Raw genomic sequence first — 25,160 nt, forward strand, 5'->3', positions numbered from 1 at the left:
AGTTGGAAGCGTGCAGATGGTCTGCGTTTGACCGGCGTCTGATTTGTGTTGATTTGCAGTGCTATTAGATGAGAAAAGTGAAAAAATAGTGATGTGAAGAAGAAAATTATCTCCTCGAAAGTCGTTGTAATTGGTTGGTAAAGTGACTTGACTAGATGATTCGTGTCACGACGTGAATTTCACGACGTTAGGTATTTTGCATAGAAGGAGCGCCAAAGTGAAGAAGTAGTGGTTCATGTTCATAGACAGTTTCTGTTCCTCTCATGAAGTAAGGGGTGGGAAAGGGAGGAAGTAGTGCGAAGAAGGTTTTTCATTTTTTTTTGTATCGTTGGTCTGTGCTTCGCCTTGTGCAAAAAAGAGAGAGAAGCGCTCGGATTCTCCTGCATATGCATCAGCAGTAGGGCACTAGTGGTGAAAAGTAGCAAAAATAACAACAAGAATTACTACGAACGGTGAGCGCGAGAGCGTGTCCAACAAGAGAACTTGGCTCGTGGTAGCGTGAGAGAGTGGCGGTGTGAATCTTCGTGCGTTTGGCTAATCAACAGCAGAACGTCGAATCTCGTGAGCAAGGAGAGAAACAGGTTTGTGTTTCTGTTGTTTGTTTATATATTTTTGGGGGTTTGGAAACGGTGCGTCTATCCCAGTAGGCTGATAATGATCATAAGAACAAAATTTGTTAATGGTTTGCTAATTTTTATTTGAAACTTTTGGAATAATATTTAAAATTTTCAAGAAATTTGTTATGCAACCTCAGAAATAATGCAAGTTTAATTTTATGTCAACCACCCCCCCCCCATTAAAAAATACAAAGTATTGAAGGGGCAAAACAAATTCAAATTAATTTATTATTTAAATACTTTCGATTTGTCCCTTGTTATTTATTCCCACCCCCCCCCCCCCCGACCATTTTATTTCCCACTCACCCTCGACCTATTTGATAGTCGGACATAAAACGAAAGTAATATTTACCGACACAAAATAATAATTTTAACTTTTATCACCCTCTTCAAAATTTCTGAAAAAAAAATGTATACCTAAAGGGTGATACGGTCAAAATTTGGTCAAGGGAAAACGCGTGTAATCGGTGAAATCGTTTATTTAAAAAATCAAATTAAATTTCTTTTTCATGTTCAATTAGTATAAAATTCAGGAAAAATATTCAGTTAGGCTTCCGCTTTTCAAAATCCGAATTGCCGGGCCTTACGCTTGACCACTGCCATCAGATTTTGTACAGCCACCTTGTCCACCTTCTTCGCCGCAGAAAGCCAGTTTGCCTTGAACTGCTGCTCGCCCTTAGCAGTTTTTTTGGTCTTCTTTAGGTTCCGCTTGACAATAGCCCAGTATTTCTCAATTGGGCGGAGCTCTGGCATGTTGGGAGGGTTCTTGTCCTTGGGAACCACCTGCACGTTGTTGGCGGCGTACCACTCCATGGCCTTTTTACCGTAATGGCAAGATGCCAAATCCGGCCAAAACAGTACGGAACAACCGTGTTTCTTCAGGAAAGGCAGCAGACGTTTATTCAAACACTCTTTCACGTAAATTTCTTGGTTGACAGTCCCGGAAGCTATGAAAATGCTGCTTTTCAAGCCACAGGTACAGATGGCTTGCCAAACCAGATATTTCTTTGCGAACTTTGACAGTTTCATGTGCTTGAAAACATCTGCTACCTTTCCCCTTCCTTTTGCCGTATACACACTTAATCTAGCTCGGTAAAATCTCCAACAGCCGATTACCTCGGCATTTGCCTTTGCCGATATCTCTGCACATTATCTGTTTGTTAGCTGATATCTCAGCAAAATTTTATTTGTTAGCTGAGTCTCGGCAATTGTTTTACTGAATCTCAGCAAAATAAATTGCAGAATCACTCGGCTGTTGGAATCTCGGCGAAAAAAAATAAGTGTGTAAAACTCCTGTCCCGGAAGCTGCTTGTAGTCGGCTTTGACGTAGATTTCGTCGTCCATTACCACGCAGTCAAACTTCGTCAGCATCGTCGTGTACAGCCTCCGGGATCCCGCTTTGGCCGTCGTATTTTGTTTATCATCGCGATTTGGAGTCACCACCTTCTTGTAAGTCGATAGTCCGGCTCGTTTTTTGGCTCGATGCACGGTTGTAGACGATACACCCAGCTTATTTGCGGCATCTCGGAGAGAGAGGTTAGGGTTTCGCTTGAAACTACCGGCAACTCTCTTTGTCGTCTCAGCGGCTTCCAGTTTTCGATTTCCCCCCGATCCAGACTTCCTGGCTGTCGACAAACGTTCCCCAAACACTTTAATTACATTTGTAACGGTTGATTTGGCAACTTTTAGCGATTTTGCCAACTTTGCGTGCGAGTAGCTCGGATTTTCGCGATGCGCGAGCAAAATTTTGATACGCTGCTCTTCTTGCTTGGACGGCATTTTGACAACTGAAGAGTGAATTCCAAAATCAAAATAGGAGCAACATTCTACACACACACACCTTCAAAATGAGGGGTGTTCAGGTTTTTTAAATGCAAAATTGAAAGAAATACGTCAAGTTGATATTGACCAAATTTTGACCGTATCACCCTTTAATTGTAAAATATTTTATAATTATAAAACTGATTTCCAAGAATATGTATGATTTTTTTAAACTCTTTACCGTGCTCATCAGTACGATCATCGGGTTGTGATTGCCGTTCATAGTTTACAGATATATATTTTCTATTTTCTAGTATTTCAAATTGGTTATACATTTCTATTATGGATAATTGGATATTTATTTGCTCAAAAATCCTTCTAAATTCTCATCAGAAGATCATATACTTATCCTTAAAATTTGCCTGGAATTTTAATCATAATCAAAAGTTTCTTCAGATTATTAAAATGTCCAAAATTCAGTATCGATCCAATCCTCATTATCTAACTCCTAAATATTTTAAGATTCAAGCATTCCATATTCCAATTTTAAAATTCAATCTTATCGACCATTCGGTTCGATTACTTTCGTTAGGTTGTATTCGGTAAATTTGTATTCTGTAAGTTTGGAAGTGTAAATAACCAAGAGAGGGAGGTTAGTGTACAAGTATCATACACCCAACCAAGAGATTAAGGTGAACATTGTATTACGTCCTAAGTAACATTGACAGATCCGCTTCGTTGACCAGGTATCTTCAGCACACAGATTGATAAAAGAAGCTTTTATCTAGCATCTAATACGACAAACACAACAATAAACGGTTATGTGCTCAAGTTATTAACAAAAGAGAAAGTCGGCTAAGAGAATCGATCAATGTTACTTAGGATCTAATGCAATGTTCAGCTTGATATCAGCTTAGTAAATTGTTTGGAAATGAGTTTAAAAAGAGGAAATCTCGCGTAACATTTGAAAAGGGCCTATCCTTGATGATCAATTCTCTTCATCAACTTTCTCTTTGGTTTACCACGGCAACATAAACGAATTTCTCGCTAATTTCTCAGCACAGTTCGACATAAGATGATGTTAGCTTGCGCCTGAAATAATACACTGAATGGAAAATTCATTTGCAGTCGTATTATTCGCGAAAGAGAAAACCTATGAAGAGAATCGATCAACAATGAAAGGCCCTTTACTCGTGTTGCGCGAGAAATGAGGGTTGGAATTGGATTTATGCTCTTATTTATTCAATTCAAACTTATTTTTTGAGATCAAACTTATGGGATCCTTAAGGGAAAAGGAGACGGCATTATTTTTTGGAAATTCAAATGCACTTCTTTCGTTTAAAACCGAAATTCTGTCAATGAAAATGTGTTTACTATCTATCTTTCGGTAGGCAAGTAGAATGCAATGAATTCATTTTCATGAAATTAATTTTGGTTTTGAACGAAGAAATTAGTTTTGAATTTTTGAAAATTGATGATACCTCAAACCAGTTGTTTTATTTTTTTAAATATGATAAATACGCATGATGTGAGTTTATAAACATTCTTGAAGTGGCAATCGCAATCAACGAAAGATATTGGTTTAAAATCATAATAACTTTATTTTTGAGATTTTTAGCCGTAGGCTAGTTCATCTCGTAGCCTATTGGTCACTTTTTTATTGTTTTAAAGTCATTATTTGGTCACTATTTTCATTATTTTAGTCACTAAAGTCACTACTTTTATATTACATACCCACTACCAGCCCTGTAATTTCGATAGTGTTATTGAAATAGTAGATTCCATACACTGAACTTAAATCATATGTAATCTTCATTGGAAAAATTCGTTAAATTTCATTCGATGTCCTTTTTATCGCTTTGAAAAATCAAACAGATAAGGTACACTGGGACAAGTGGGACCTTAAAATTCGATAGTTCATAAACGAGAGAGTCGATGAAGAGAATCGATCAATGTAGATTGGCCTATTTGAAAGGTGACGCGAAAATTCTACGCTGAAGAAACTAGAATTACGATTTTCATAATATGTTTCGTATGAACGAGCATTTTGCGCTCTGGAAATAGTTTCATACGACTTGTATCCATTCTTGATCTTGTGTGAAAAAAAAATCATACGTCGTTCGTATGAAACACTCATATGATTTGTGCAAAACAAAACAATATGGCGTACGAGCCGAAATTATTAGCGTATGTCAAAGTTCCGGCGGAAACATGGGCTGTACTGCGAGGTAAAAACGCTGAATTCTAAATGATATTCCGGATCCTAACCTACATTCTTAAAATTATAGAGTGTGTTGCTTTAATAACAAGCATTATCGCGTACCCGTAGATCCAGAAGAGCGATTTGATTTGGGCGTCAATTGTGGAATGGCTAGAACAAAACGTAAAAAGATAATATAAAGTTCTATCAAGTTCTCCACAGAATCTGTCTAGTATAAAAAAACTGCGGTTATTACTGACAATTCCAGGTGCGATAACAGACGTAACTGAGTTAAAGTTGTAAGCAGTGACATCAATAGCCAGGTAGATTTATAGTCACGGCGCTTAAAATTTTAAAGTTACTTTTTGTGTGACGTTGATTATAATACAAAAAAATCAAAAACAACGCTCCAACGTTTAATTTTTCTTTGTTCATAAAATAAATATAAATTTATATTTCCAATATGTGCCCAAGGCTGAAAATCTCTCTAATAAAGCAAAAAAAAATCCAATATGTATTACGCGAGAAGTTATAAGATTGTTTGGTATATAACTAATTTGCTTAAAAAGAAAAACGAACATCAGAATCCACAGGAATAGCTACAATGAATTTCATATTTGATTCGATTGCTTTTCGTATTCCTTCTTCTTCTTCTGCGCATTTTAAGCTTATTGCATATCGCATATTAGCTTATTGCGTGCTCTCAACTTAGTGTTCTAGATGCACTTCCACAGATATTAATTGGGAGCTTTCGATGCCTGTACCATTTTTGCATTGATATGATTGTGTGGCAAGTCCAATCATACTTCTATGCCAAGGGAAGTCGAGGAATTTTCCAACCCGAAAAATTCCTAGACCGGACCGGGAATCGAACCCAGCCGCATCCAGCATGGTCTTGCTTTGTAGCTGCGCCTTTACCGACTGAGCTAAGGGAAGCTGTATTCCTCTCGTTTCTAATTCATACGACTTACTCCCAGCAGCTGGTGCAATTCGTCGTTCATTCGTCTCCTCCACGTTCCGTCACCCATCTGCACTCTACCGTAGATGATACGCAACACCTTCCGTTCGAAAACACCAAGATAGTCAACTTCTAGGTATGACTCCCTGCCATAATGCGTCTTTGAATTTCTCTGCTGGTATCATTTTCGGCGGTCACCAGTGAGACCAAAGACAAGAACTCGATTTCGTCACCATCAATCTGAACTCGGGGTGGGAGGCTAACATTGAACCTCTTCCTCTCATGTATTTCGACTTCGATGCGTTGATAGCAAGTCCAATCCGCCTAGCTTCAGCCTTCAATCTGATGTGCGTTTCCGCCATGATGTCGATGTCATCGGCAGGGTTGCCAAAAGCAAATCTGTATTTTTGCTTATACAAATCTTTTCATCTGTATTTATTCTTCGAAAAATCTGTATCAATATCTGTATACACACCAAAAATCTGAATCGAGTTCCTGCAAAATTAATTGCAGAACTGCTTCCAGCAAAAACATGTCTTGCTGAAGAACCAGTAATCCATAAAAAAAATACTGGATTTTACAGTAATCTGGTTGAAACGTCAAGGTTGACCGGGGCCATCGTTCACTTCTCTGCAGTTTTTTTTATTTTTCGAGTCAAGAAGTGTACAACTTTTGAATCATCCCATAAGTTACATGAATGGTATTTTAATCATGGAGTAAGTATTTTTAACTTTAATTTGACTAAGTTTAAAAGGTTATTTCCTCTTTATTTATAGCCTTTTTATCTGAAGAAAACTATAGAATGGCCAATGGAATGTGTCCTAAATAAGCCCAGTTTTTTATCGTCTGTTGAAAAATTGTCTCTTCATATGAAAATAATAAAGTTTTGTACGATTATAATACAGTAAACCAGTGTAATAAAGTGTTTTTCAGATAAAATTCTATCAAGAATGTTATAAACAATTTAAACAATTGAGAAAAACTGTTCTTCCAGCAAAATGATTGGCATTACGCTATGCTGGATACCGTATACATTGCTGGTTTTACAGCAAAGTGCTGTCAGTTTGACTTTGACGGCCAGCAACGTCCAGCAAACAGTATTTTGCTGGATGGATTCCTGAACTTCCAACTCGGCAAAATCCAGCAAAATATTGCTGAATTTCAGCAATAAAAAATGGGTGTGTAGTTTTATTATTGCGTATTTCGCTCCAAAATGAACAAAGAAGTGTTGGAAGTGCGGTATCGGTCATAAAAGTGCGCTTTTGCATCAAATCGTGTTAGTACATTTTGCGCCGAATACATTAATAGCGGTAAGCTTCAACTTGGATTTACTTTTAATACCGTTCCTGTTTGGAAAATCTGCCAAATATTTGCTTAAGATTGAATTGGTTAATAGCACCGTCGATACCAAATCAACCCAACTTTCGTTATCGGGATTTAAACCGAGGATACTATCAGTTGGTGCTTACCGCATTCATTACATTCTAGATTAGTAATCCAAAAAAACCAGGTGCCTGGCTGGCGGCCGTGTTTTTGATGCTTCATCTACTCTTGTCTTTCTGCTTACAACACGATTTGCGTCCCTTTCCTTCATGTATACGTCAGACGGGCCGTATTTAAGGCCAGGGGGGGAGGTGGCTGTCAAATACGAACAATCTTCGCCTACCTCGCATAACTGGTTCCAAACGTAAACAAGCCATAAGAAACCTACAGCGTTTGTTTACGTTTGGAACCAGTTTCATACAAGATGATCAGTAGGCTGATTTGACAGCACGTCCCCCCCCAGATTTAAGGCTGTGAACCATTTGCCGAGTTAAATTTAACTCGTGGATAAAACTGACATTTCGAAAGTTATTCTTGATGTTCGAAAATCCCTGTGCTGTTGATCGACCGGTTTTCGAGAAGAACTCAGCCACGCTTGTCAACATTTAACTTCTTGTCTATCAGAAATAACCCCGCTCGGATAGCAGGGTTAATCGATAACTTTCCATCTGTCAAATTTTAACCAAAAGTTAAAATAATCCGTAGTGGATTCAAAGGGACTCGAGAGCGTCCCCGATACTCGAACAACGCACATCACTCGATCCATCGTCGCCTTGATCAATGGCGTCAATTTATCCGGAAATCCGTACTCGTGCATAATCTGCCATAGCTGATATTGATCGATTGTGTCGTGCGGATTTGAAATCGATGAACGGTACGGATGTCCCTTCAAGAGTAGCTGCACCAAGCTGCTTTTCCGTGGATAGCGCAGCTTCCAGCTGCTGCGCGTAATCCTTGGCAACTCAGGCGTCCCGTAATTGCTCAATGTTGGGTAGCGGCGTTCGACTTCGACGGGTGTTATGCACCGTCAGAGTTTTGAGCGCATGCATACCACAGACAAACAGACATAACACATTGAATATTTATCACTGTAAAACATCGTCGCTAAAACATTACCGCCATCTGTTGAGTACACTGTGGTGGGTAGTACGCTGAATAGATGGCGGTAGTGTGTAAACGTCAAACGCAAGGGAATTGACTATGTGGCGGTACTACCAACTACGATACTTTTAAATTGACCGTTAAATGCTTGTTCGATGAACAACTTGCGAGTGTTATGTCTGTTTGTCTGTTTGCATACTGCAACTAGGTAGTGGTCCGAATCTATGTTCGCACTGCGGTACGTGCGGACGTTGATATTGTCGAAGAAGAATTTCCCGTCGATTAGAACGTGATCAATTTGGTTTTCTATGTGTTGGTCAGGAGATCTCCAGGTGGCTTTGTGGATATCCTTGCTGGGGGAAAAAGGTACTTTGGACTACCACGGGAGGCTGCAAAGTTCACGCATCGTTAACCGTTGTCGAGCGATACGGCATGCAGGCTGTTTGGCCCGATTGCCGGTCTGTACATTGCCTCCCGTCCTTCCTGAGCGTTCATGTCGCTGATGACGATTGCGAACGGCCCTTAATCATCAGCTTGCATATCCTCGTGTTGATCGGCTGCTAACCAATTCAGCGTTGGCGCATCTTACCCAGCACTACAAAGCTGGTTCCCAGTTCGTTGGTGATGCCACTGCTCTGGTAGAAAGTAGCCGCTCGATGCCCGCCTTTCCATACCTTTTGTCCCGTCCAGCAAAGTTCCTGCAGTGCTACGGCTTCGAAGTTTCGTGGTAAAAGTTCGTAATAGATTAACCTATCGTAGCCCGGGAAGCCGATAGATTTGCAATCGTAGTCCTTAGTTCGTCGCGTAGGTCTATGCCGGTTGTTCCGATCCGTATTTGTTTCTTCGGTATGTCCAACTTTATATTTTTCCAGGGCGGCTTGTATTAAATTCGATTAAAATCCATACACATTTCGTATGAAATTCGAACGATTTATTTCCTCAGAGTATACGCCTATCCAATGGCTTTTACATCTCATTTTCTTTTCTTTCAGTGATCTATTTGTTTTGCGTGCAGAGATTAACAAAAATATATTTGGTTGATTTTCAATATAAGGACAGGAAGAGTTTATGAACAACCCCTCCGAATATTTTAAAACCCTAAGACTTAGAAAGCATTTGAAATCATGAAGTTGAATCAGTTTTCTGAATTTAGAGTGTATTTCTTATATTTGTGACAGTCTTGGAGTTTACCAAATTGGCAAATTTCTAAATTTACCAACACATATGAAGATTCAGAAAATTTTATTTGTTACTGAATTTTTGCATTTTCTTAAGTTACCAACACACCGCAGTTGAGAAGCGTGCATGCAAGCAAAAAGGTTGAAATATACTTATTTCAAGTTTTATATATTTTTTTTAATTTCTAGATAAAGGCTCCCTCGCCAATAAAACATAAATCTAGATAGAGCTGGAATTAGGTCGTAACAGCTTTAAAAAAAAAACCTTCTCTTTGTGATTTCTAGTAATTCAAGGCACGCCCACTCAGATGTCAGATTTATGTTTTATTGCCAGATTCAAATGTGTGACAAAAGTAAAAATATTCATTTGTTCCGGCCTTGTCGGCACTTCGTTCAAATGTTACCGAATTTCGTTAAATTATTTCCGTTACCTGAAAAATCGATAACTTCTCTTCAATTCCATGTGCCATACCATCCATTTAGAATGCCCGTTGACGTAGGGTTTTGATCATAAGTGCGATTCTTATAACAAATTATGTTCTTATATTAGGAACATCTCTACTGGGACTGCGAGCGAGTAATCATTGCTGCTGATGATGGTGTTATTCTTCTCTTGGCTATCTCTATTTTGTTTTTATTCTCAGCCTCCGATACACACATCATCGTCATCTTTGGTTGCCCGCTGGATTTCGACCAACATCTCCGATTCGGTTCGCCGTTACTAATCACTGGTAATATTAATAGCTTGTTTTTGTGCTTTCTTTTATTTTCCAGGTTGCCAAAAATACCGCCCGTTTTGCGTATTGTGTACAAAGAAGAAAAGAGATTTCCGAGGTGCGCGCGTAAATCGGCGCTAGGGATCAGCCGAGAAGGGTGTTGTTTCATTCATGGAAGGACAAACGTTAATTTTGCCGGATGGAGGAGGAGATGAAGGGGGAGGAGGTGGTGGCACGGAAGAATTGCGCGCTTTCGCTTCCGTTGGGGAAGATGAAGGCAGAAGCAAATCCACCGGGAAGGGTCAACCCGGTCAGCCTCCATTGCAATCTCATAGTGGTAATAAGAAACAACAGAACAAGCATTTCTCGCGGCAGCAGAACAAGAGTAAAAAGTGGAAAATGAACAAATTTAGGCGCAATCAAAAGGATGGCATTGGTGGTGGGAAGAAGAAGGACCAAGCAAAAGGATTGGATTGTGTTTTAGCCGGAGGGAAAGGGGATGAAAAACAAAACCTGTCCGGGACGAACACGGAATCCAAACAGCAACAAGGGAAGAACAAACACTTGAACAAGAATAGCAATAGTCTGATGCTAGCGAGAACGAAACGATTGCAATCGGTTTCGAAGTTCTTCCTTCCGGATAAACGTCCTAGGAAGGACTGCATTATTCCTCCGACGAAGTTTCTGCTTGGTGGAAACATATCGGATCCGTTGAATTTAAACAGTTTGCAGAATGAATCGGAGAATGCAGTAACCCCTAAATCGTCACCCATTCCGACTCCTCCGCATTATAAGAATAAGATCGAAGTCATCATTCCGCCAAACATTAATGATCCGCTGCATCTGTTGGATCCGGTTGATTCTGTTGAGTATGAAATGCAACTGTGCTCACCAATGAAGAAGAAGCAGAGGGCCCGGAATAAGCGGAAGCGTAAGTCCAAATCTGACAAGAACAACCAAAGTTTGGATAGTAGTACTGGAAATGCTGGGGTTCAACTTGGCACCAGCGTTTCCGAAGCGGAAGCAACTACAGCCGAAGAAGCTCAAATGGAAGCGCCTGGATGCACTGGAAAAATCACAGAACCACCTCTGGAAGGTGGAAATACCGGAGATCGAGATAAGGCCACCCGTTGCTTGCGACTGGATTTGGAGATTTGCAGAAAGCGACGGATTAGTGAAACCACTTGTGCTAGTAAGAATAAGGTGCGTAGAATGGATTCGATGGATAAGATTGTTAGTCCGGTAATCCCTCAACCAGGCGCTTGGAAGCGTGGACATTGGCCGACTTTGCCCGTTGGCGGACGAAACCGTACTCGAACACAATCATGTACTTCCAACAGTGATGAACCTCCTGCAAAGCTCGCAGCCCCTGATGGGGAAGTGACTACGGAAACACCTCAACCTGCGGAACCACCGGTAGTGCAGGCTAAAAGTTCAGAACCATTGGTCGAACCAACTCCGAATAAAGCTGAGAAAGAGGCTAAAAGTAAGCCGCAGGAAGATACCAAATATCACTACGGTAATTACGATCGATACTACGGGTATCGTAATCTGAACGAGTTTATCGACGTTCGATTGAAAGTATTCTTACGCAATCCGTACCTATTTCGCGATAAGGACGTTCTCGATATTGGATGCAACGTAGGGCTGATGACAATTGCGGTGGCAAAAATGTTGCACACTAAAAGCATCACTGGTATCGATATCGATGGTAAACTAATAGCCAAAGCAAGGCGAAACCTAACGACGCACGTCAGAATTCCGCCAGAGGAACCAAAATCCACAGAAGAAGGGAAGCCGGTTGCCGAGAAGAGGAAAAGGAAGGTGTCCAAAAAGTTGTCGTCTGAGGAAGAAAAGCTGCCAGCTAAAGAAGAAAGCAGTGCCGAGGTGAAGAAGGAACCAGATGATCAACCGACGGCGGAGACTTCATCCAAAGGTGGTTCCGCTACAAAGAAGGGGCCACAGTCGATCCGCAGGAGATTTTCCGGGCGCCATGGGCATGGAAAACACCACCACCATCATCAGTATCACCATCATCAGAAGAAAGATCCCAAGAAAGGACGTTCGGAATTCTTTCCGATTTCGTTCCCGCTATCGCTTGGCAATGTCGGTGCCAAGGAGTGTCGATTGACCATGGCCGCATCGGATAACAAGTTTCCGAATAATGTTATCTTCAAAACGGTAAGTTTAAAGTGTTGTAGTTACGACTTATAACGAGCTATTCCATTCCCATTCAGAAGTCGTTTGTCATTAAGGGATAATTTAAACCAAAAAGTCAATTGACGTTAAGGTCAAATGGTTGAAAGAAAATTCAACCATTAGCGGTTTGAATTTTACGAATAGATTATTATTAAGGAATCTGAATGTTCCACTCATAAATTAATCATTTTACCAATTATGGCAAATGATTTTGCTTACCGTAAAGTGCCAGTAATTTTGCTGACCTAAGCGCTAATTTCGCGCAATTTTGAAAAATTTCAAAATATTTCTAAATTGTCGATAATTTGAATTGAGTTGATATGGATACTATTCTCGAGGAAAAACTATTTAATAAAGTCGTTTGGCATACAGTCATTTGGTTTAATATCAAAATAAAATACTGGGTTGCTTTGCATAATAGCAGCGTAATAGGTTCATTTCATTTAGCTGCTGCCTTGACGTTGATTGCGCGTCATGCGTCTATATTTATGAAATTAACTACAGAAAATCTCAGAAAATTAGTTATTTTATCGCGTTAATTACATTGCTCACTTAATCTATCGAATGTATCTGATAGCATTTTTTGTCAGCTTTCTGATGGTGGCCTCAAAATTGACATCGGTGAAAAACGTTTTCGAAACCAAAATGGTCTCTTTTTTTTTGTTTCAAATTATAGCTCTAACCATCCTCTTTATAATAACGTGCTGTTTACAAGGGATTCCTTAGCAAATTTTAGAGATTTAACATCACAAAAATCTTTTAAATTTTTCGAACCTCTTAACGGAATTCTTTTATGAAGAGCTTTGAGTGTGTTGGTTTATTTCCTTTTAATTCCGTTATAATTGCTCATCTTTTGAATCAATTGAAAGTTTCAAACCCTTTTCTATCTAGGATCAAAGGTATACCAAAGATTCACAAACCAGGAAACGAAATGAGAGAGAGATTATCGCGGCTGAAGGATCCCCCACTCATAAGCTTGCCAAATGGCTAGTAAAGGAATTTCAAAATATGCCTAAACCCTTAACCATTCGCTCAGTTAACAGCACACAGGAATTTGCAAATCAACTTCAGGCATCAGGAGAAATTCGTGAAGATGAAGTCATGGTTTTATTTGATGTCACATCGCTTTTTCCGAGTGTACCAGTAAATCAAGCCATCAGCCTTTTAGAGGACTGGCTTCTGAAGCAACGTGAGGATTCTACTTGGAAAAACAAAGTTCGGTCATATCTCAAGCTTACTCGTCTTTGAATGGAGGAAAATCATTTCATTTTCAGAGGAAATTTTTATAAACAAACTAAAGATGCTCCTATGGGAAATCTGCTTTCTCCATTTTTATGTGAATTGTTCATGGCTAACCTAGAAAATACTCTGGAAGATAGAAAATTTTTGTCCAAATGTTGGTATAGGTACGTGGATGACATTTGTAGCATTGTCAAAAGGGAAGATTTATCAAAAACTTTGGAGGCCATAAGCAAAGTTCACAAGGACATCAAATTTACTCACGAAGAAGAGAGAGACGGCAAACTCCCCTTCTTAGATCTTCTCATCATCAGGGAAACGTCTTCGTTCAATTTCGAAATCTATAGGAAACCAACAAATACAAAGAGAATAATACCAAGCATTTCAAACCATTCCCATCGACACAAAATGGCTGCTTTTCACCACATGTTTCACAGGATGCAAACTCTTCCTCTTAGCGATACAGGCAAATCAAAGGAAATAGCTCACATTTTTTAAATCGCTGGGTATCAAGGAAAAAAACAATTCAAGCAGTAATCGATAAAAGAACAAGGGATCATTTTAGGCGTACTTCGACAGCTCTTCCACCAGTAACTGAGGGTTTAAAACGGGTAGCGGCAAGGGGTAGGTCACTCCGCACACCAGTTTTGGGTCATCTTTTTTGTCAGTGTGCCGCAAGTATGCCGATTGTGCCGGTCATAGAGAAACCTGCGATTGTTTGTAAAACACCCATCCCGGCATCCCGGTATTTCTGACACCTTGAATGTTTTGGTTTGAAATCGCAAGAATAAGTCGGATTGAGGATGACGCTGGAAGTGGCGGGTGTGCGAAATTTCGGTGTTTTGTGATCCATAGGGTAATAAAAGTCCTGTGTTTTAGTGTTTTATAATGCCGGAAAGAGCCGGAACCGGTGGGAAGCATTGTTGGAGACCGACTATAGAGGGTGATGAATAGACTTCTTTAGTTTGTTTAGTATGAGTTGCAGCATTATTTGAATTGAGGGTACTTGTCGCCGATACCCCTCGTTGCGGCGAATTGGTGGTGAACCAATTGACTGAACCCTCGCGAGCGAAACACCGTTGTCGGGCGAAGTGAACGATAGAAGTAAACAAACAGAACAATACGAGGCGAGTTAGTCAGCAAAATTGAAGAAAACTTGATAGTGCAGTGAGATAAAATCGAGACGTTTTTCGTAAGTTTAAGTAAATTCAAAATTCGAAGACATTGATTAAACAACGTTTATTATAGCCACCTAAACGGTTTATTCAACCCTTGCTGAATTTGCCACGTAGTAAGTGGTAACTTAGATATAATTGAGGTATGTTTTCCCTGAAATCATAAACATAACACTTACCTTTGATTTGTCGCGTAACCTAAAAAGGACCTAAAATACTTACCCTTGATTGTACTTACTATTAGATTGAACTGGAATCGTCCTTCCATGGCAAACGTTGACCTGAAATAATCTGTAAAAGAACACTGAAAATGTAAGATAATTATTATATAATTACCTTTGTATCACCACTAACATAACGTAATAAATTACAGCTTTGAAGCTGCTGAGTACGCAACTAGAAGAACGGTGTTAGTTCCGACTTACGGGAACATTTCTTCAAAGATTTTCATCCTGAGTCGGATGATTGTTGCCCATCGGAGGAAGGACATTCCGCAACAGTAGACGGCCCACTGTTGAAGACAACTAGCCACAACGAGTTTGGACTTGGAGTGCAGCATAGAGTGCGGGCAGTGCAAATAAAGTCGGTATCTGTATTTGATTCTGTCACCGTCGCCGGTCGCGAGCTTTGCTGTTAGTTGTAGCGAGTCGTCAGGGAAGTCTTGAAAAGCTTAGGATAGTTAGGTCGATCTCGAGATGTCGGACGGAACCGAAATGAATGTCAACATTAATTCGGGAAGCAATGATAAACATTGCAGAAAGTGCAATCGTGCCGATGTCAACGATGATATGGTGTGTTGCGATGAATGCGAATCGTGGATACACTTTCAGTGCGCGGGTGTCAGTGAATCTATTGCGGAACCGGATAGGAGTTATAAGTGCAGTGATTGCCTGGCAAATTGGGATGGTGCATCGAAGTCTGCTGTATCATTCAACGAGTCGTCTGTCAGCAAAAGCAGTCGAGTGTCGCAAAAATTGCAGCTCAGCCTACAACTTCTTGAAGAGCAACGGAACTTGAAGAAAAAGCGAGCGGAAGAAGAATGCAGGAGCCGAAAACTGGAAGAAGAAGCAAAGTTGAAGGAAATGGACGACGAACAGGAATATCTGAGGCAGAAATACCAGCTGTTGATGCAGATTGGCGATGAAAAGGATTCGTCGAGTAGGAAAAGCGGAGTCAGCGTGAAGAGTAGGCGTGAACGGATGGAGAAATGACTTAATAAGGGAGCCCAAGTGGACGGAACTGGACAGTCGAAACCAACAACGCCTGGACATAAAGCTACCCTGCCGGTCCCAACTGTCAGCCAGGTGAATCCTGAAATCCAAGTGGTATCAACAACAACGGTTTCGTCGACGATAGGAAATTCGAGCAATTCAGTTCCACTGAATCTGGGTATGCTGTATTCGGATCCAACGATTCCTGTTCCCGGCGGCAACGTCACAGCTCTGGCGAAGTCCTACGAGTCCTTGGTAGTGCAAACTATACCAGGAAGCACATTGTCATATCCGCCCACAATTTCAACGATTCCAGAGACAGTAGTGGCAACAGCTGGTGGAAGCTTGATCACGTCTGTAGTCGCTGCACCTGCGTTTACTTCGTCGATAGTGTCGACCGTGCCAACAGTACCAACGATTCCTACAGCGACTTTGACAGGAATAGAAAATCCGCCTATCAGTCTTGGTATTGCTCCGGTCTACTCGTATCCTGGAACGAGTACAATGCTCTCGAGTGCAGCTGGGATGATTCCGTCAATGTCGTATGGTTTGAGTGGAATCTATGGAAATCCGCAACAGTATCCGGCTCCAGTCACGGCATGTTCGTTACAGCAGTTGCCGAGTTCGATTTCGTCGAATACAGTACCAGCAGTTTCTTGGAATCCACCTGTTCCTTCCACGAGTTGTTCGTTCCAGTATCCAACTTTGGCCAATGAAGCCTTACCCGCAAATCCACTGTTGCTCGCAACCCCAATCACTTTTAATTCGTTTCCGGGAATTCTAAACAATCCAAATGTTTTTCCCGGGAACTTAGCATCATTTCCGTACCCAGCCACAACTACTGCGTTTCTAGTTACAAGGCCGGAAGTAACACCCTCAGGAATACCAACATCGCGGGGAATCTACGGGACTAGGATCAGTTCTTCAGCCTGTTTGGCAGGACCAACTAGTGCCCAATTGGCAGCCCGGCAAGTAATGCCACGAGAGTTGCCGAAGTTCAGTGGGGATCCCGAGGAGTGGCCTATTTTCTATAGTTCATTCAAGAACACGATGGAGGTCTGCGGATACACGGATGCCGAGAATCTAGCCAGACTGCAGCGAAGTTTGGGAGGATCAGCACTGGAGGCAGTTAGAAGTCGACTGCTCCTACCCGAGTCTGTTCCGTACGTGATGGAAACGCTGCATAAGTTCTACGGAAGACCAGAGATACTGATCAGTTCTCTTCTGAAGAAGGTGAGGAACGTGCCGCCACCGAAGTCGGATAACTTAGGCACCATCGTTGTTTACGGCTTATCGATTCAGAATCTCGTCGATCACATTATTCTGGCCGATCAGCAAGCGCATTTATCGAATCCGATGCTGCTACAGGAGTTGATCGATAAATTACCCACCTCGCTGAAGATGCAGTGGGGGACCTTCAAGCAAGCATTCGTACACGTCAACCTGGCGACGTTCAACAGTTTCATGTCGGGACTAGTGAATCTAGCTTCCGAGCTGAACATCGGAGTGGACTCTGCGCAAAATCACCACCGGCAGCCCAGAGTGGAAAAGTTGAAACAAAAGGAGAAGCTGTTCACTCACGCGAGCGAGGCACCGAGCGTGCCGAAGAAGGAGAGTACAGTCGGAGAAAGTACGTCAAAAGCGTGTTCCTACTGCGAGAAAGACGGCCATCAGATCCTGAACTGTTCCAGCTTCAAGTCGTTGGACATCGGAGGCCGATGGAAGGCAATGCGGCAGAAGAACTTGTGCCGATTGTGCTTGATACCGCATCGAAAGTGGCCGTGTCGCTCGAAAAAGGAATGTGGGGAGGATGGATGCCGTGTTCGACACCATATGCTGCTGCACAGTAGTAGCAACGATGCTGCCGACGGTGCAAAGTCAGGCAGACGGTTCACCATAATCATCACCACACGAAATCGTTCTCTCTGTTCCGTTATCTGCCAGTTACGCTATACGGAGATGGGAAGCAAGTCGAAACTTTCGTGTTCCTGGATGATGGATCGTCATCGACGTTGCTAGAAGAAGGAATCGCAGCACAGTTGGGTATCGAAGGTGAACCAGACAACCTGTGGCTGAGTTGGACCGGAAAGATCAGTAGACACGAAAAGACATCGAAGAGGTTAAGCGTGAAGATATCCGGTGCTGGGAAGAAGGAAACGTTTCAACTAAGCAACGTACGAACAGTACACGAGCTAGGACTTCCAAGTCAAACGTTGCACTACACAGAGCTGTCAAATACATTCCCACATTTGCAGGGGCTTCCCGTGGCCAGCTATGTCAACGTCAAACCGGGCATGATCATCGGTCTTGAGCACGTACGGTTGCTGACTAGTCTGAAGAATCGTGAAGGCAATAGCAGCGAACCAGTAGCAACCAAAACACGATTGGGATGGTGCGTGTATGGGAGGAACAATGGAAGCGAAGGTTCAATTGAACAGCTGAACCTCCATGCCTGCGAGGAGATGAGTAACAGCAATCTACACGATTCAATGCGAAAGTTCTTCGCTGTTGAGGATGCCGTTTTGACGAAGCAGCTCGAATCCGAGGAGGACAAGCGAGCACGCAGCATCCTAGAAGCAACAACGGTACGGAGAGGAACTCGTATGGAGGCGGGTTTGCTCTGGCGTAAGGACAACGTGAACTTCCCGGATAGCTTTCAAATGGCGGTAAGCAGGTTGAGAGGTTTGGAGAAACGGTTGGCAAAAGATCCAGAGCTGCGCAGAAGAGTAAACGAGCAAATAGAGAGCTACGAACAGAAGCAGTACGTCTGTAAGGTGTCGTCGGAAGAGCTGGAGAACACGAACCCTGAGCGAGTCTGGTTCCTTCCGTTAGGAGTGGTGACGAATCCTAAGAAACCGAACTAAATCAGAATGGTGTGGGATGCTGCTGCAAAGGCGGGTGGTGTTTCATTTAATGACATGCTGCTAAAGGGTCCGGATCTTCTCGTATCACTCGTGGAAGTTTTGTTACGATTCAGGGAAGGCAAGATTGCGGTGTGCTCCGATATCCGCGAAATGTTCCTGAGAATCCTGATTAGGGAGGCAGACAAGTGGTCGCAGTGTTTCTTATGGCGTAGCAGTCCAGAGGATGAAGTGCAGGTCTACGTGATCAACGTAGCGATGTTCGGTGCAACCAGCTCTCCATGCACGGCGCAGTTCGTTAAGAACAAAAACGCTCTCGACTACGTGGAACTATATCCCAGAGCAGTAGACGCGATCATCAATAACCACTACGTGGATGACTTTCTCGACAGTGTCAACTCGGTGGAGGAAGCAGTACAGCTTGTCGAACAAGTGCAGCTCATCCACGCAGCAGCAGGCTTCGAATTCGGCAAAATCCTGTCTAACTCGCAGGATGTGCTCGATCGTCTAGGGGAGACTGGATCGTCAGCCTGCAAGTCGCTGAACCTAGATAAAGATGAAGTCTACGAACGCGTCTTAGGAGTGGTGTGGGTCCCTTCAGCAGATCATTTCACATTCGATCAGACAGGGCTCAAGGAAGTTTTGGGCAGCAACGGGGTGGTTCCAACGAAGAGGCAAGTTCTACGAACCGTGATGAAGCTGTACGATCCGTTGGGATTCGTTGCGCACTTCGTTGTACAGGGCAAAATCCTAATGCAAGAGATCTGGCGAATGGGTACCAACTGGGACGAGCCCATAGAAGAGCAGCTACACGATCTATGGAGTAGATGGATCGAGCTGTACGAGACAATTAATGAAGTGGAAGTTCCTCGCTGCTTTTTCGGGCATCTTCTGCCGAAGGAAGTTGACGAAATAGAAATCCACGTGTTCACGGATGCTAGTGTCACAGCATGTGCATGCGTAGTATACTTGCGGTTGTCGGTCAACGGAGGTAGCTGGTGTTCGTTGGTAGCAGCAAAGACAAAAGTCGCGCCACTTCGAGCGCTCTCAATCCCTCGCCTGGAACTTCAGGCTGCCATGATGGGATCACGTTTGTTGCAAAACGTTTGTTCGGCGCTCACTCTCAACATTCGGAAGCGTTTTCTGTGGACGGACTCAGCTACTGTTCTGGCGTGGCTGCGATCGGACAGCCGCCGATACCATCAGTTCGTATCTTTTCGGGTTGGTGAAATTCTTTCGATCACGAGTGTGGATGAATGGCATTACGTACCCTCAAAGCTCAACGTGGCTGACGATGCCACCAAGTGGAATTCGGGACCATCGTTCGATCCAGATAACCGTTGGTTTCAAGGCCCAACATTCCTACGAGATGCAAAAGAGCAGTGGCCAAGAGAATCAACAGTAGTAGTAGACAAAACGGATGCGGCAAGCGAAGAACTTCGCATGGTAGCCGTACATCAAACGGCTGACGAGGTAGTTGTCGTTGAACGCTTTTCGAAATGGAATCGTTTAGTCCGAACGATGGCCAACGTTCACCGTGCGGTAAGGATCTGGAAGCGAACTATGTACGAAGAAAGTCGACGGCAAGGCCTCGATCGAGACGATTTCGTGAAAGCAAAGGATACACTTTGGCGCCAGGCTCAAGCGCATGCGTATTCGGAGGAGGTTCACGAGCTAACAAATGGTTACAGCGTTGGAAAACGAAATTCATTGCACTCCCTGGTTCCATTTTTGGATGAATACGGAGTCGTTCGGGTAGGAGGTCGAATCGGAAGCGCACCACACATTCCATACGCAGCGAAACATCCCGTTGTGCTGCCAAGAGATCATCGTATCACTTTCCTTTTGGTGGATTCTTTCCACCAACGTTTCCTGCACGCCAACGGGGAAACAGTCTGCAATGAAATACGACAGGAGTACTACATACACAAGCTTCGGGTGCTCGTACGAAAAGTTGGCCGAAGTTGTCAGTACTGCAAGGTGAAGAAGGCAGTTCCTGTACCACCGATGATGGGGCCACTGCCAAGGGTGCGCCTAACACCATTCGTTCGACCGTTCACGTACGTCGGCGTAGACTACATGGGGCCCTTCGAAGTCAAAGTCGGACGCAGCGTGGTGAAGAGATGGATGTGTCTGTTCACCTGTCTCACAGTACGGGCTGTACATCTAGAGCTGGTGCACAGTCTCTCATCGATCGCCTGCGTGATGGCCTTCAGGAGATTTGTAGCCAGACGGGGCGCACCACTGGAGGTATTTTCGGACAATGGCACAAACTTTGTTGGAGCCAATCGCCAGTTGTCAGAAGAGAAGCAGAAGATCCAGGACATCATCGAGGACTGTGCCGCTACATTCACAAATGCGAATACCCAGTGGCACTTCAACGTTCCGGCAGCTCCGCACATGGGAGGACCATGGGAACGTATGGTCAAGTCCGTGAAGGTGGCGATGAAGGCTATTTCCGATAGTCAGCGACATCCTAGCGACGAGGTGTTGGAAACGATCATGCTGGAGGCTGAAGCAATTGTAAATTCGCGACCGCTGTTTATTATAGCCACCTAAACGGTTTATTCAACCCTTGCTGAATTTGCCACGTAGTAAGTGGTAACTTAGATATAATTGAGGTATGTTTTCCCTGAAATCATAAACATAACACTTACCTTTGATTTGTCGCGTAACCTAAAAAGGACCTAAAATACTTACCCTTGATTGTACTTACTATTAGATTGAACTGGAATCGTCCTTCCATGGCAAACGTTGACCTGAAATAATCTGTAAAAGAACACTGAAAATGTAAGATAATTATTATATAATTACCTTTGTATCACCACTAACATAACGTAATAAATTACAGCTTTGAAGCTGCTGAGTACGCAACTAGAAGAACGGTGTTAGTTCCGACTTACGGGAACAGTACTAATGAGGTCTGATGAACTGCCTCTTTCTCTTGAGCCCACTCTGGAATCTACATTTCGTATTTAGATCTTTAAGTGAACTGCTTCAATGACAGTTGTCCAGCAGAGCTCCCATTTTATTTACAACAATCTAATGCCAATGAGATTGTGCCGAAGATATGCCGAAAATGTGCCGATGGATGTGCGCAAGCTGTGCCGAATATAATTTCGGCACAATGTGCTGAGTGACTTACCCCTTGGGTAGCGGTGTATTTCGACAAAAACATTACCAAACCATTGATTTCGAAGTTTAGAAGTTTTGGCCTAGATTTAGTATTCAGCAGCAGGACAAACAAGCTAAAGTCACTGATAGGATCAACAAAACATTTAATAAATGTCTTAGGGAAAGCCAGAGTCTACAAAATCTCTTGTCCAGATTGCAATAAAATCTACATTGGTCAGACGAAAAAGACTTTGGAAAAAAAGGATAACAAAGAGAAGAATAAAGGACTTCATTATGAATTTAAATCCAAGGTTGCAGAACATATCTTTACAAAGGGGCACAATTTGACAAAGGATAACATTAATATCCTGCGGAGTGTACCTTCGCCTTGGAAACTAGACGCAGCAGAAAGTTTAGAAATATTTAAACATAATCCATCAACATTGCTTAATAGAGATCAAGGAAACGGATACTCGAGACTCTTTAGCATGCTACCTAAAACCACTCATCTAAAACTGTTTAGTCCCTCGGCAAGCGAGGGGTTCATCCATTCGAGCTGAGGAAAATAGCATTCTAATTTTTTCATCATTTTCAACCAATTTTGAAAGAACTAGGTCAATGACGGCCTGGTTTCAATGAGAATTACTCTATTATAAAAATTCAATGCGCATAAACTGTATATGTTTCATCTGAATACGACTGAGCTAGTGGATGATGAATGGATGAGCTGTCAAATAGAATCTCTACAAGTATCTGAATTTGATTAATCGAATCTAAATCGTTGCCTCTGCCTTGGTATTACAGTGCCTTAACTGGCTTTTTTATCATAGGCATCTACATAAAGGGTGTTATATTATGTCCTCCTAAAATTATAGAACATGCATATTGCATATAATATATTTATGCCTTATGACTGTTATGCCAAATGCCAATTATGCCAAGCGGCCATACTATTTTTTCTGTACATTTTATATGAAATGACCGTTATCCAAATGATGGTTTAAACAAATCTAACAAACTATTGCCAAACGGCGTCATGCCAAATGGGGCGCTCTAGCTTTTTCGACCTTGTGTCTTCTATTTTTTGTCCCTCCGACGTTTTGTCCTTCGTATCTTTCGACAAAGATATTTTTAATAACTAAGATACCAGCTTATCGATTCTATGAAAAATCCAACATCCAATATGTTACATGGGGGTTTCAAATTGAAACAATGCATAATAGTGATAGTGGTCTACCACTCATTGTAGCACGGAAACCAGTCCGTTAACTTTGGGCTCTCCTCACTGTTGAACTTGATCAAGCTTAATAATCTCTGATTCTCATCAGGAAAGGCCAATAACGAATGGATGGATTGATAGGCAATTCGCCTATTCATTTCCTTGGTACTGTTAAGAATCGCCTTCCAACAATTTGATCAACCAATTGGTCAGAAAACAAGCCATCCAACAGGAAGATGCTCCAATAAATGGGGAGAAGAGCCCCCAATGCACAATATACAAAAATATGTAAATGTTGTTGTATTATGTCTCAATGTGCAGATGCTAAACATTCGAATGGTACTCTTAGTTGTCGCTCGTGTTTCCGAGAAGGTCTGCAAATGAAGCACTTGTTTTGTATGCCATCACGAAAGACCTATCTGCTACCATTTCGGAAATGGGGTGTTCTGTAAAACTATTCTTCTTTAAATCAAGTTTCCTTATTTTGCAGATGAACTACGTACTCAAGGACGAGTCACTTATAAACTACGATACTCAACAGTATGATCTGATTATGTGCTTGTCGGTTACCAAGTGGATTCATTTGAACTTTGGGGACACCGGCCTGAAGACGGCATTCAAGCGTATGTTCAACCATCTGCGTCCGGGTGGAAAATTGATCCTCGAAGCACAAAATTGGGCAAGCTACAAAAAGAAGAAGAAGCTGACGGTAAGTTATGCGATAAATATTATGATAAGCAACGTCATGGTGATCACTTGTCTCTTCTTACAGGATACAATTTGCGAAAACTACAAAAACATTGAGTTTTTCCCGAACAGATTTCATGATTATTTACTAAGTCCCGAGGTTGGTTTCAGTCACAGTTACCCACTGGGTATCCCTAGGCACCTGAGCAAGGGTTTTCGGAGACCGATTCAGGTAAGGGTGATGGAAACCCATTTTCCTATGCACACATGTTCTAATATCAAACATCCCGTTACAGCTATACGTAAAGGGTGACTTTACCCCGAGTCAGGCTCAGTGGAGTGACACATACCATCCACAGACGCCATACGTCAATCACCACAATATCTACACAGACATAACCACCCCGACGCAGAACCACTGCATCTGGGGCTCGACAACACCGTATCAACCGAGCTATAGCACCCGTTGTACACCGTCGCACAGTTTCATGGCCACGTCACCATATTACAATCCAAGGCAAACGGACAGCTACCGGCCAAGCTACGATGCGGGCAATCGTCGTGGTAGCTACTGTTTCGCTTCGCCGCTCTACTCCACGACCTGGTCGCCACCGTCGGATCTGCGAAATCGTCGATCCGCTTCCAGCACGCCCAATTCGGCCAGTATTAGAAGCGCAGAAAACGACGAACAATACGCACAACAGCATCGCCCACATGTATATCCTCCCATGGAGGTTTTTTCTTTGGAATCGGCCGGACGATCGATTGTACCCGGTTCGGCCAGCGTACGGCAAACAGATTCCGATTCGGAACCATCGTCAAATTCGGCACCACAAACCCCGACTCGCTCGCAGTACGATGTGGACCAATCGTCAAATTCACCCAGCACTACGCACTCCCAACCGGACAAGTAGACAAGTGTACCTTTATTTACTACAGGTTTCAGTTTTTTTTATAATACGTTGTTGAAATATTTTCCATATGCTGTGATTAAAATGGATTTTCTCAAATTTGGCAAATATTAACGAAATTTCACAGAATAACCAACAGTTGCTTCGAAACTAGTCCGTTTGCTTCGTGGAACTTATTTTTCTGGTATCACGGAAAATACAGCATCTAGTGTAGATTAAAAGTTGCCCACAAAACAATAGTTGTCTTCTAGCTGATGCATCTCAAATCATTTGCTTTTAGGATAGGAACGAGGAGTAGTTGTTGTATATAGTTGATAAGAGGATAAATCTTAGGTATTTGTCGATGAATAACGATAAATGAAGTACGATTTATTTATTTTTCAGATTTCTTGCTATGGAATTCTTCGAACCTCTATGACAAACGTCTAGGACACTTACTGTTGGTGCTCTCCGACTCTTATGACATGTTGTAGGTAAGTCCATCGTGGGAATTTCCCGGCTGAAGCTGAGAGGATGTTCTGCTGTAGGAGTAGACGGGGCAAGATGGCCATCTTAAAGTTTATATCATTTTTATATGTAATAATTGCAGCGTGGCCACTGAACCGGGAATCAACAGGGAATCGAAAATAACCTGGGTAAACCAGGAAATAACCGGGCATTTGATTGTTACCTTAAAATGCAAAAATAGTT

At 42.4% G+C, this 25,160-nt stretch overlaps 1 protein-coding gene across 1 annotated transcript; it reads left to right on the plus strand.

The window, feature by feature from the left end:
• On the plus strand, positions 1 to 24,836 carry bin3 (bicoid-interacting protein 3). The gene is made up of 5 exons (XM_065235729.1): positions 1 to 581; positions 9,913 to 12,035; positions 23,363 to 23,581; positions 23,645 to 23,791; positions 23,856 to 24,836. The coding sequence occupies exons 2-5, from the start codon at positions 10,026 to 10,028 to the stop codon at positions 24,471 to 24,473; spliced, it is 2,994 nt and encodes a 997-aa protein (XP_065091801.1). The 5' UTR covers positions 1 to 581; positions 9,913 to 10,025; the 3' UTR covers positions 24,474 to 24,836.
• Positions 24,837 to 25,160: the final 324 nt, after the last annotated feature.

Source organism: Ochlerotatus camptorhynchus, unplaced genomic scaffold (assembly GCF_037179485.1).
Source record: "Ochlerotatus camptorhynchus isolate MF236.1 unplaced genomic scaffold, CSIRO-AGI_Acam_v1.1 ptg000503l, whole genome shotgun sequence".
Taxonomy (NCBI): domain Eukaryota; kingdom Metazoa; phylum Arthropoda; class Insecta; order Diptera; family Culicidae; genus Ochlerotatus; species Ochlerotatus camptorhynchus.

Coding starts and splice junctions, on each gene's coding strand:
- bin3 (XM_065235729.1), top strand. CDS start 10,026: ATGGAAGGACAAACGTTAATTTTGCCGGATGGAGGAGGAGATGAAGGG. Junction 12,036..23,362: donor ATAATGTTATCTTCAAAACG/GTAAGTTTAAAG, acceptor CTTATTTTGCAG/ATGAACTACGTACTCAAGGA. Junction 23,582..23,644: donor AAAAGAAGAAGAAGCTGACG/GTAAGTTATGCG, acceptor CTCTTCTTACAG/GATACAATTTGCGAAAACTA.